Raw genomic sequence first — 12,932 nt, 5'->3', positions numbered from 1 at the left:
CACTCATCCATATACCATCTTGATAAAATAGAGCTTTACACACCCATATTCTGGATTTCAAGTTTGGAGTTGAAGTGTCTGCAACAGTATTGCGAACCCAGTTTTTATTTTGTTTCGTTGGAGAAACGCAGTCATTACTATAGGAAGAGTCATTTCCATTTTAATGACTTCACCAAGACTTGTCCAGACATGAAATTTAGCTCAGGGCTCTTGCAGTTCCAAGTGTTTTGGCAGGAAAGAAAAGGTCACCTGACCTCTCAACTCCATTTTGTGTGACAGGGAAGTGTCCGTTTCAGATTTATACTTCATTAGTTCATTCTTATAGTTCATAAGTTCATATTGCGTGAGCGTGACAACGTTCAGCATTACCATTGCTGAATCCCCCACCTTCAACACCCTGGTGGTTATCATTGACCAGAAACTTAACTGGATCAGCCATGTAAATACTGTGAGTACAAGAGCAGGTCAGAGACTGGGAATTCTGCAGTGAATAACTCATCTCCTGACTTTCCAAAGCTTGTCCACCATCTAGAAGGCACAAGTCAGGTGTGTGATGGAATACTCTCCACTTGTCCGGATGAATACAGCTCCAAAACACTCAAGCAGCTCGACACCATCCAGGACAAAGCAGCCCACTTGATCAGCACCCCATCCACCACCTTAAACATTCACATTGGTGCACAGTGGAAGCAGTATATACCGTATACTAGATGCACTGCAGCAACTCGCCAAGGCTCCTTCGACAGCACCTTCTAAACCTGCAACATCTACCACCTAGAAGGACAAGGGCAGCAGATACATGGGAACACCACCACCTGCAAGTTCCCCTCTAAGCCACACACCATCCTGACTTGGAACTATATCACTATTCCTTCACTGTTGCTGGGTCAAATTCCTGGAACTCCCTCCCGGACAGCACTGAGGGTGCACCTACACCACGTGGACTGCAGCAGTTCAAGAAGGCGGCTCACCACCAACTTCTCAAGGACAATTAGGGATGGGGAATAAATGGCCTTGGCAGCGATGCTCACATCCCATGATTGAATAAAAAAAGTACCTGTGAGGACTTGGCTAGATGCCAGAGTTGCCCAAGACAAGCAAAAACCACATCATATCTCAATGGGAAGAGTTGACCGCTCCAGACACAGGCACAGAGTTGAGATTTCACCAACCCGCAGAACTTTGCAAAAAATACAGAAGACCTGAAAACACCTAAGCTCACATTACTAAGGCTGGTCCAGATTCAATATCATTGAGAAAATTAGGAAACTTTTGCATATTTTCAAAGGATTATTAAATCAGTATGTTGAAGTCTTTTTTGAAGGATACATTTGAGCTTGTTTCAGAATCATTTTGGCTTTCGGCTGATAAAATGCTGGAAACCAGCTTTCTGTCAAACTATTTCTCAGGAGATCTCACCCCCCAAGGCAGTACTGAAGCTGTGAATACACATCTGGGGGCCGTGGTTACTCTGTGGAATATTTTAGATACAAATTCGTTCTCAAAAACTAGAAAATGTTTTCAGGCTATTAGCAGAAGCTGAAAGTTGCCAGCAGGGCTTATTATTTGGACTCACACTATTCTTCAGTCACATTTGGTGCAAGGGTAAAAACTAGGAGGCCCATCAACAAATTTGTATTGGTGGTATAATATGTGCTTGAATTTGTGTTAAGTGCTTGTACTCCGTTAGGTTTTTAAGAGTCAGACACTGAAGAGGGAAATCATAGTAACATAAGAGGTAAGAGCAGGAGGAAGCTATTCAGCCCCTTGAGCCTGCTCCTGCAATCAATAAAATCATGGCTGATCTTCAACTTCAATTCTGCTTTCCTGCCCGATCCCCATATCTTTTGATTCCCTTAAGAGCCCAAAAATCTATTGATCTCAGTCTTGAATATACTCAATGACTAAGCATCCACAGCTCTCTGGGATAGAGAATTCCGAAGATTCACGACCCTCTGAGTGAAGAAACTTCTCCTCATATCAGTCCTAAATGGCCGACCCCTTCTCCTGTTTTCCAGCTGAATAGGGAGTTTGGGAATGGACCAGTTGGGGGAAACTTAAACAGAAGAAGGAGCTGTGTCCAGAATGGACAGGACTAGCCCCCATTTTCTTTTTCAATTGCCTGATCCTTCATTGAACCCCGAGAGTGGATTTGCTCCTTCCTCATTTGCAAGATTTGACAAAGAGAAAATATGAATTCTTGTGTCTTTCTTTGCTGAATTGTATGCATTATTAATGTGATTAATTGTAGTTAACGGGCAATAAAACATGCTGGAAATACACAGTAGGTCCATCAGTATCAATAACAAGAAAAGGCGGGACAAACATTTTAGGCGGAGACCATTCTTCATCGGAACTGACAACTAAAAACAAAAAATGATTTGGGTACATGACTTTGGGTTTTTATTTCTGACAAAGGTATCACACCCAAGATCTTAATCTGTTTTTTTTCCCCCTTTCAGATGCTGGCAAACCTTGTGTATTTTCTGATTGTCATTTTTTTTTCTCCATTGCACTAAACAGCTATTTTAACAATATTTTTAAACAGGTATCTCACCGATCGTAATCCATGACAGCTATTAGCAAGCTCACTTGGTCAATATTTTCAGGAGGGACATCAAAGACTATGGCTTCATTGTACACAGGATTTAATGTGTTTCTCTTTGTTGATGTTTTTCTCTTCTTCAACCTCCTCCCATCGCACATCAGAGATATCTTCACGTACGGATCTGTTGGAGCAACAAGCTAGTCAACAGGATTGCCTGCTTCCACCTCCTTAACATTGCCTGTCTCTGCCCCGCCTCAGCTCATCGGCTGCTGAAATTCACATCCATGCCTTTGTAACCTCTAGACTCAACTATTCCAATGCTCTCCTGGCCATCCTCCCATCTTCCACCGTGAGCTCATCTCAAACACTAATGCCTGTATCCAAACTCGCACCAAGTCCCATTCACCTATCACTCCTGAGCTGTGGCTCTCAGTCCAGCAACACCTCGATTTTAAAATTCTCAACCTTGTTTTCAATTCCCTCCATGGCCTCGCCCCTCCCTATCTCTGTAATCTCCTACAGCCACACAACCCTCCGCGATATCTGTGTTCCTCTAATTCTGGCCTCTTGTGGATCCCTGAATTTAACCATTCCACCATTGGCGGCCCTACTTTTAGCTCACTAGGCCTTAAGCTCCGGAATTCTCTCCGGAAACCTCTCTGCTCCATGGTCTCCTTTAGACACTCCTCAAAATCTACCTCTTTTCCACCCTAATATCTTCTTATGTGCCTTGACGTAAAATTATGCCCGATAATTGCTCCTTGGGATGTTTTATTATGTTAAAGGTGCTATATAAAGGCAAGTTGTTGTTGTAATGGGCTGCAGATGTTTTCAGTATTAAATGCTTTCGAATGGTGGTATTCTTACCCGATGCCCCAGTTATATCCATGGCCTTAAGATTGCGAGCTTTGATGACTGTGATAGTCAGGCGGCCAGCCGTGGGGAGATAGCACAGTGAAAACATCAGGTCTCCAAGATCCACATTTTCCTGAAATATTACAGAACAAAATTGAACAGAGCTCTATCACATTTATACAATCATTTAATGGATAATTAGAAATGCACATCTAGCTCCTTGTCTCATATTATTTTACATGAAGTGTACAATTTCTGCATCACTCAGGAGTCATCACACAGCCACACATTTCTATCTGATCTTGGAAATCACATCTTCCGGTATTTACATGCATTTTCATAGGTCTTTATCTAATCATTGACAGACGGGTATATAAATGGGCCACTTGAATCTCATCAATCAAATTACAGTGGAAGCAATAAGCTACAGTATGGCATGTTGAAAATTGAGGCACTCTATCTATCTCATGAAATTATCTGTCGAGGACCTCTTATGAAAACTGTTTTGCCTCATTTATGTTATTTAGAAGTGATGCTGCAGCACCTGATGTTATTTTTCTTATATTGCTTATACTTCAGCACCACCTGGATTTTATTTCTGACTTGGAAGGGTCACAAGCGCTCCTGGTCCCTCATACATTATGTCTTTATCCTTTTTCCTTTGCACAAGTTTGACAGCTTTTCACTGCTGCCACAAGGTTGTCAGAGGTTAGAAAACTTCCATTACAATTGGTCCAATTATTTCCTCATTATTCTCACTGAACCCTATGAAAATTAAGTTATAGTTTGTTACAAAAGGCAACCATTTCCTGCCATATATGGACAAGAAAATCAGATGGCATGTGAAACCAGCATCAATCCACTATCGTCCTTTTGCGTTACCGCACAAGACGAATTTTGCTCCCACCTTTCAGATGAGACGTTATATTAAGGCCCTGCCTGCTCTCTCGGGTGGACGTGAAGGATCCCGAAACATGACTTACAAGAAGAGCAGGGGAGTTCTCCCTGGTGCTGTAGCCAGTATTGATCCCTCAACCAACATCATCAAAAAAACAGATTATCTGGTCATTTAGAGATACCGCACTGAAACAGGCCCTTTGGCCCACCGAGTCTGTGCCAACCAACAACCACCCATTTATACTAATCCTACATTAATCCCATATTCCCTACCACATCCCCACCATTCTCCTACCACCTGCCTATACTAGGGGCAATTTACAATGGCCAATTTACCTATTAACCTGCAAGTCTTTGGCGGTGGGAGGGAACCGGAGCACCCGGCGGAAACCCACACAATCACAGGGAGAACTTGCAAACTCCGCACAGGCAGTACCCAGAACTGAACCCGGGTCGCTAGAGCTGTGAGACTGCAGCGCTAACCACTGCACCACTGTGCTGCCCTTTATCTGTTGTTTGTGGGATCTTGCTGTGTGCAAATTGGCTGCCGTGTTTCTCTCAATAATAACAAAAACATTTCAAAATAACCAACCACAATAACTTGCATTTATATAGCACCTTGAACATAAGGAAATGTCCCAAGGTGCTTTACAGGAGTGTTACAGTATAAAATTTATGACCGAGCTGCATAATGAGATATTAGGACAGGTGACCAAAATTGAGGCATTGCTGGTCCGGAAGCCAGGGTAGGTCAGCGAGCACAGGGTAAATAGATGAGCAGGACTTGGGTAGCAGAGTTTGGAACACATTTGTGGGGCGGTGGGGCGGTGGCGGGGGGGGTGGGGGGGTGGTTGTTAGAATGAAGGAGGCCAACCAGGAGTGCATTAGAATAGTCAAGTCTAGAGGTAACAAAGACTAAACATTGGCTAAGAAGTGCTTTCGGGAATGTGAAGGGTACTACAGAAATGCAAGTTCTTTCTTTAACCTAGTTTAGAAACAAGTTATTGGTCATAAGGGATGGCTGTTCTTATATTCAATTCATTCTCTGCACCTTGCTTGGTAGATTATCCTGAAACAGTAAACACATCTAGAAGGGCAAATACTAGGATGGGCAACTCGATTTATTAGATATTTTAAAAAGTTATTTATTCATTTTTTGGATGTGGGTATTGTTGGCAATGCCAGCATTTATTGCCCATCCATAATTGCCCTTGAGAAGGTCTCCTTGAACTGATGCAGTCCGTGTTAAGAAGGTGCTGTTAGGGAGGGAGTGCCAGGATTTTGACCTAGCAATGATGAAGGAGTACCGATATATTTCCAGTCAGATCGGCTGTCTGACTTGCAGGTGGAGGTCTTGCCATCTGTCTCCTGCCCTTGATATTTTAGGTGGTGGAGGTCATGTGTTTGGGAGCTCAAATTTTTTTAAGATTTGCTTGTTACTGGGACAATCTGCGAACTTAATGCTGTCATCGACTAATCTTTGAGCAAACAAGCTGTGAAAGATTCTCATACCGACATCATTTCAACACCTCTGCTCTTATGTTTAGCAAAAAGACTCCTGCACGCTTAAGCTCTCAGCATAGAATTTTACGTAAACTGATCTAATTATGTGGCACATCTAATTTGATACCTTTTTATTACCAAGTTTGATGGAGTATGGATTGTAAGCGAGTAAAACAAAACTATTTTATCGAGACAAAGGTGATACAGTATCCAAACTTATAAGCAGACCACATGATACAAGAGATGTCACATAATTAGATAGGAGCAGAACAGGAAAGGATACATGGCCCACGAGCCTGTTATCTGCACAGACTGTGAACAATCTACCTGTCATAAATAAAGCTCATTTATTTAATCTCCCAATGGAGGGTGGGTAGAGTGGGGTGTGGGGGGGGGGGGGCGGGGAGGAAGGGGGAGGTTAGGGTATAAATACTGCTTGATCTGCAAAGGCAAGCAAACAAAAGGCAGAATATTCATCCCTCTTCACATCTCTGCTACTTAGCCCAGACTCACTGCCACCTGCAGACAACATTCCCCCCCAGTCCCAGTAATAGGAAACTATACAATCACCTGCAGGGTTGCTGACCATCTCAGCCTGTTCCTATTACCATGGTGTGGGACAAAATTGGATTGCTCTTTCAAAGAGCATGATGGGCTGAATGACCTCCTTCTGAGCTGCAAGATTCTATGATTCTAAGATCTCTGACCCTCTTCCCAAGCCACACCTGCTTGACAGAGATAATTGATTCAATCACCTTAACCAGTGTAAGGGCCCAAGCCCATAGCATAGGACATCATCAAGATTGAAAGGAGTCAACAGGCGAATGAGAATTAACGATCAGGGTAGCCAACATTTGGTTCCAAAGCCTGTGAATAGTAGGAGGGAAGCAAACGCGAGAGAGGGAATGAGTTGCACATTTTTCAGATATTGAAAATGAATGAGTACAAGATCTTAATCTTAACATTGGCTGATGCTGCATTAAGGGGAAACTGGATAAGCACATGAGGTAGAAAGGAATAGAAAGATATGCTGATAGGTTTGATGAAGATGTTTGTGTGGCGGATAAACATTGTTATGGATCAGTTGGTCTGTGTCAGTGCGACTCATTGTAAATAAAATGTGTGTTATTGAGTTGGCTGCCCATTATTCCCTCTCATCAACTTCAATAGGGAGGAACAACAGGTGTGGTGGATAATTCAATATTGCCTGTTCTACAGCAATGCCTCAAGTTAAAACAAATCCCATTCTGCCGAGTCTTAATTACAATAAAGGTGGAAGTGCAGACAGAGGCAGGAGTGAACAGGGCAGCAAGTTGGAGCTTAGGGGGAGCAAGAGAGCATAATTTCGAAGCGCAAAAGCCACAGCAACAGCAATAAAATAGAGAACAGAGAAAATAGAGATAAAATAGTGTTTAGAAACGTGGAGCTGAATGTTGAGTCCTCTGGAGGCGGGCAATATGGTGGGAGAGGGCTCATAAAACTGCAAGGAAAGGCAGGACGTGGATGCCCATCAGCTTCTCAACACCATTGAATTTAGTCTAGGATGGGGAAGGTCGAGGACGGCCGTCCCACTCAGAGGCCAATTGAAGCCAATTAACGGCCACTTGAGGGCCTCAGCCCACTGCCGCTGGCATTTTATCAGTGGCAGGGGGCCCTCCGCCACATTCGGCAGCCACAAGTAAAACCAGGCGACCTCTGTGTGGGCTGGTGGCAGGGACCTCCTCTGTGGGAATTGTGTGGCCCACAGAGGGTCCCCGGCAGCAAAGGCTGCCCCTGTGCAACCACCCAACCCCCCCCCCCCACCCCGCACCCCCGCCCTCAGAAATCCACACCTTGCCGGGGTCCTGCCAGACTAGCCTCAGCCAGCTGGCCCCCACTTGGTCTCCATGCCTGCTCTGGGGTCTGGTGACTGCTGCAGTTTCAGCCGTGGCTACTGCTCCCGGTGGCGCTGCTGGGACTGCTGAGCTGCTGGCCCTCTGATTGGCCAGCAGCTCTGGAGGTGGCATCCCCGTCCGGGCACCGGGCAGTTAATTGCCCGAGCACCACGAAATGCAGCCAGGGTCCCCCAACTGGTGAAGGTGGGGTTACCCTTGCTTTTGTGGCCCGGCATCGGGACCCCCCACCGGCTGCATAAAATCCAGCCCCTTGTGTCAGACAGAAAAAGAGAGGAAGCGGGAGGAGGGAGAAAGAAGGGGGGAGGGAGAGAGAGAGAAGGAGGGATGGAAGGAGAAAGAGGGAGGAAGAGAAAAAGAGAGGGAGGGAAAGAGACAGAAAGAAAGAGTAGAGAGAGGGAGAGAGAAAGAGAGGGAGAGAAAGAGACGGAACATGGTGAGAGAGAAGTTGATGGATAGAGGTGATAGAAACAGCATTTAACCATTGCCAAACTTTTTCTAGCATCCTGTCCAGAGCTTTGAAGAAGATGCCAGAAGAGTCTGTCCATATTCAGTGTTCAAATCTTGGATGGACTTAGAACTTTATATGGTATCAACAGTTGTTGAGGGGGAAAGAAGTGTTTGGGCTGTAGTAATGCCTGGCACGATTCTCACATTGAATAAATTATTGCTGGCAATATTGGGAGCAGATGGTGCACAAAATGCAAAGGCTCATCTGCATTCATTAAATCACCAAATGATAGTGACCATGTTTTACAGAAATGTGTCTCAGTGTGGATTGAAATACTCTTGTCCCTGGGACCAGGAGTCCAGTGGACTGAAAGGGGTACAGTTTCTAAGGATGTCAGTGCTGTGAAACCTTGCCAACCAGCAATGAGCATCAGATAGACGTGGGCAGTGCGCTTGTGATTTCTCAATACTCAACATTTTCTTGGAGCATTTAAGCCCACGCCAAGCTGAGCCTGTAATAAGTGAAATGAGTTTGTGCAGCATTAACAGATCCCTCAGTGGATGAGAGTCCACAGCAAAGAAAGTTAATTAAAAGTCTACACTGGCACTAATTAAGGGATTTTAACCCTCCTCTTGTCCCATGGGAACTGCGCAAGCAGGAACGATTAAAATGGTTGAGGGGAAATTCATGACATATTCCAGATGTGTCCCCTTGAGCTCACTCCTACTCTTTTTACACACCTGCCTTTATGAATGGGAACGTCACCTGCTTCATGAGGAGAGGAGGCCTCGTTTATATATAGCAGTGTCACATCCTGATGACATCCCAACAATCTTGACCCTCTGCTCCCAGTGGTGATAGAATTCCTGTCAGCTTTGAGCAAGAGTTGGAACATGCAAACCAGGTCCTGGAGGTAACAGTCTCCATGCTCTCGGGCTCTCAGTGGGTGGGGGGATGGTGGGTTCCAGACAGGTCATCACCCACTTCAGGTCCTGTACCCTCCCCCCCCAATTCTAAAGCAGAGGTAAAATTATTCTGCAATAGTCGATTCGTCTGGCTGCTGCTACAGACAGAAACAGAAATGTCAGAGGTTGGATACATAATTTTGGTAACAGCAAGCCAGTGGGGGTTGAGTTAAGTAGGGCAACGTCGAATTCAGACTGATGAGCAACTTCTTCCTATTTCGGTAAAGAGGAAAGGAAAAGAAGGCAGACTTGCACATATGTAACCTCAGGCCATCCCAAAACGCTTTACAGCCAACAAAGTGCTTTGGAAATGTAATCACTGCTGTAATGTACGAAATGTGACAGCCAGTTTCTTGATTGTAATTAACCGGTCACTGATCAAATAGTTATTGGAATAATCTCCAAAGCCTTTAATAGCACAGTTTAACTTTTTACTAATAGAGAAATCCTACTAAACAACAATTTTAGAATATGGTTTGACAGCAACACCCTTCCTGCACCGACCTCAAAGATCTGGTTTATACAAACTGTCAGTGAATAATGAGTTCCAAGACTCAAAGGCTGGATTTATAATAAATAAAAACAGAAGTGCTGGAAATACTCAGCAGGTCAAACAGCATCTGTGGTGAGAGAAACAGAGTTAACGTTTCAGGTCTGTGATCTTTCATCAGGTGACCTGCTGAGTATTGCCAGCACTTTTTTTATTTCAGATTTCCAGCATCTGCAGTATTTTGCTTTTATTATATTGGATTTATATAAGACTGTTTGGGACTTCCCTCAAAGACAGTACACAGTGCTCAATGGAATCCACACAGGACATGAACGATGCAACCGCCTGCTCCACAAGTGAAAGAAGAGATACAACCTGAAGTGCGATTGTGGCCAGGAGTCCCAGACCATGGTACACATCACATCAACCCAGCCACTAAGATCTGTTACAGAAGGCACCTCATTTCTCCAATCGCATATCAGGAGGATATTGAAAGATGCCAAACTAATCATCCCATTATCAGCTTTTCCCGTCATACGAGAGTACCACTAGTGGAAACTCATATAAAGAAAGAAGAATAAAAGCCTAGCATTTATGTAGCGTGACCACTAGATGACCCAAAGCAGTTTACAGCCAATGAAGTACTTTTGAAGTGTAATCACTTTGTACACAGCAAGCTCGTGAGGCTTTTGGTTTCTCAGACATGAGTCAGGACTGTGCCAGAAGAGGACATGTTTTCTAAATGAGGAAGTCAGTAACACCAGACCAGTTGGTTAGCACACAAGTAGTGATTCAATAGTGCTGGCAACAGCCTCGTCAGTACTAGAGTAGGAGGCCTGAGTGCTGTGTGGGCAGTGTGAAGAGCTCGTCTCCCTTTGAGTTAACAGCCCTAACACTGAGCATGAAAAATGTTAAAATTAAGAAGAAAAACTAGAGACTTAGAAGAAACTATTAAAATAGGGTTAACTACAAACAAAGCAAAGAAAGAAACATACTTTAAGAACCTCAGTATGTCCCAAAGAGCTTTACAGCCAATGAAGTATTTTTGAAGTGTAATCACTGTTGTAATGTAGGAAACATGGCAGGTAATTTGTGCACAGCAAGCTCCCACAGCAGCAATGTGATAATGATCAGATAATCTGTTTTAGTGATGTTGATTGAGGGATAAATATTTGCCCCGGATACTGGGGAGGACTCCCCTGCTCTTCTTCAAAATGGCGGATTTTTAACGTCCAGCTGAGAGAGCCAAGGGGTCTCAGTTTAACGCCTCATCTGAAAGACGGCACCATCGGCAGTGCAGCACTCCTTCAGTACTGCACTGAAGTGTCAAACTAGAATTTGTATTCAGTCTCTTGATCTCACAACCTTCTGACTGAAAGGTGAGACTGTCACCCAATGGCTGACAATCTTTATATTAATAAGCAATATGGAAAGTTGAAATTCTTTCACATTCGTCTGTCCTTCAAACTAAAAACAGGAAGTGCCTGAAATACATAGTGGATCTGTCAGAATTTGAAAGAGTGAAAAATGGGTTAATGCTTCAGGGGTAGATCTTGTGTCAGAAGTGACTTACTCTACACCTGAAACATTAATCTGTCTTTTCTCTTTCCATATTCAACTACTGCGTAATTCTAGAATTTTCTGTTTCCATCTAATATTCTCCGACACTTTCAGCTTTTTCTTATATTAGGTCATGACAAAATGTTATCAAAATTAAGTAACATTACATGTTCCTTTGGTATGTGAACTATTGTAAGATTCACAGGACTAAAGTAATATCCAAATAAAATGTGGGTTTTTATTATAACTGGAACAGATATATACACACAGCTACTGCAGGAGTACATCAACTCAACACATGTCTCACTCTGTCCGGCTACACCCACAGCTCCCTGGTCATGTGTGACATGACATCACTTCCTCCGGTGTCCTTCACTTACAGCTTCTTAAGGTGGTCCTCTTAAGGTCGTCCCACAACACCCACCGATTGTACAGAGCCTAAGTTAGACCCCAGCTGGAGAACGGGGTTCAGTTTTGGGCACTGTACCTCAGGAAGGAGAGATTGGCCTTGGAGAGGGTGCAGTGCAGATTCACCAGAATGATACTGGGGTTTAACAAGTTAAATTATGAGGATAGGTTGCATAAACTTGGCTTTTATTCTCTTAAATTCCCAGGATTGAGGGGTGATCTGATCATAGTGTTTAAAATGTTAAACAGATTTGATAGGGTAGATACGGAGGAACAATTTCCTCTGGTGCAGCAAGTCCAGAACAAAGGGACATAATCCTAAAATAAGAGCTGGACCATTCAGGGGTAATGTCAGGAAGTACTCCTTCACACAAAGGGTAGTGAAAATCTGGAACTCTTTCTCCTAAAAGGCATTGCATACTGAGAGTCACTTGAAAATTTCTAAACTGGAGATTAATTACACCTCCGCTCAGTCCGAAAGCAGGACCCCGAGCTTCTGGTTGCTTGCCATTTCAACACGTCCCCCTGCTCTCATGCTCACATCTCTGTCCAGGGCTTGCTGCAGTGTTCCAGTGAACATCAACGCAAGCTCGAGGAACAGCATCTCATTTACCAATTAGGCACACTACAGCCTGCCGGACTGAACATTGAGTTCAATAATTTCAGAGCATGACGGGCTCCCCATTTTACTTTTAGTTACTTTTTTTCTTTTTTCTTTTCTTATATATATTTTTGTGTTTATTTTATTTTATCTTAGTTTGTTCAGTTTACCTACCCACTGTTTTTTTCATGCTTGTACTTGTGGCTGTTCAGTTTTCAGTCCATTAACACCCTATCTGTACTAATGCTTTGTCTTTCAACACACCATTAACCTACTGTTTGCCTTTGCTCCATGACCTTCTGGTCAGTTATTCTCTGTGACCTTGTCCTATCTACACCTTCTCCTTTGTTATCTCTTGCCCCACCCCTGTTTTACTTGCTTAAAACCTTTCACATTTCTAATATCTGCTAGTTCTGAAGAAGGGTCACTGACCTGAAATGTTAACTCTGCTTCTCTCTCCACAGATGCTGCCAGACCCGCTGAGTATTTCCAGCATTTCTTGTTCTTATTTCAGATTTCCAGCATCTGCAGTATTTTGCTTTTATAGTAATTAATTTTTGTTGGTTAAGAGTATGAAGGAATATGGAACCAAGGTGGGTAGATGGATGCAGATCAGACATGGTCTAATTGCTGAATAGCCTCCTCCTGTTCCAATGGCAATCCACAATAGCATTGTTTTGAGTTGGAGGATCAGCAGATTTTAACCATCAGGTCTCAATATGAAGTCACCAGTCAGCTGTTTCTGGTGGATATTGCCAGTTG

General features: G+C 43.6%; 1 protein-coding gene across 1 annotated transcript in view; it reads right to left on the bottom strand.

The window, feature by feature from the left end:
* Window positions 1-12,932, bottom strand: part of syt9b (synaptotagmin IXb) — a 101,450-nt gene that overhangs the window by 28,363 nt on the left and 60,155 nt on the right. Inside the window, exons 4-5 of the mRNA XM_068046945.1 lie at window positions 3,416-3,536; window positions 2,558-2,729 (exon numbers count right to left, since the gene is read on the bottom strand). Of these exons, the coding sequence (XP_067903046.1) occupies window positions 2,558-2,729; window positions 3,416-3,536 (293 nt within the window). The remainder of the gene's footprint in view (window positions 1-2,557; window positions 2,730-3,415; window positions 3,537-12,932) is intronic.

Source organism: Heterodontus francisci, chromosome 14 (genome assembly GCF_036365525.1).
Source record: "Heterodontus francisci isolate sHetFra1 chromosome 14, sHetFra1.hap1, whole genome shotgun sequence".
NCBI classification, from domain to species: domain Eukaryota; kingdom Metazoa; phylum Chordata; class Chondrichthyes; order Heterodontiformes; family Heterodontidae; genus Heterodontus; species Heterodontus francisci.
This window is presented reverse-complemented; position numbering and strand designations above follow the sequence as displayed.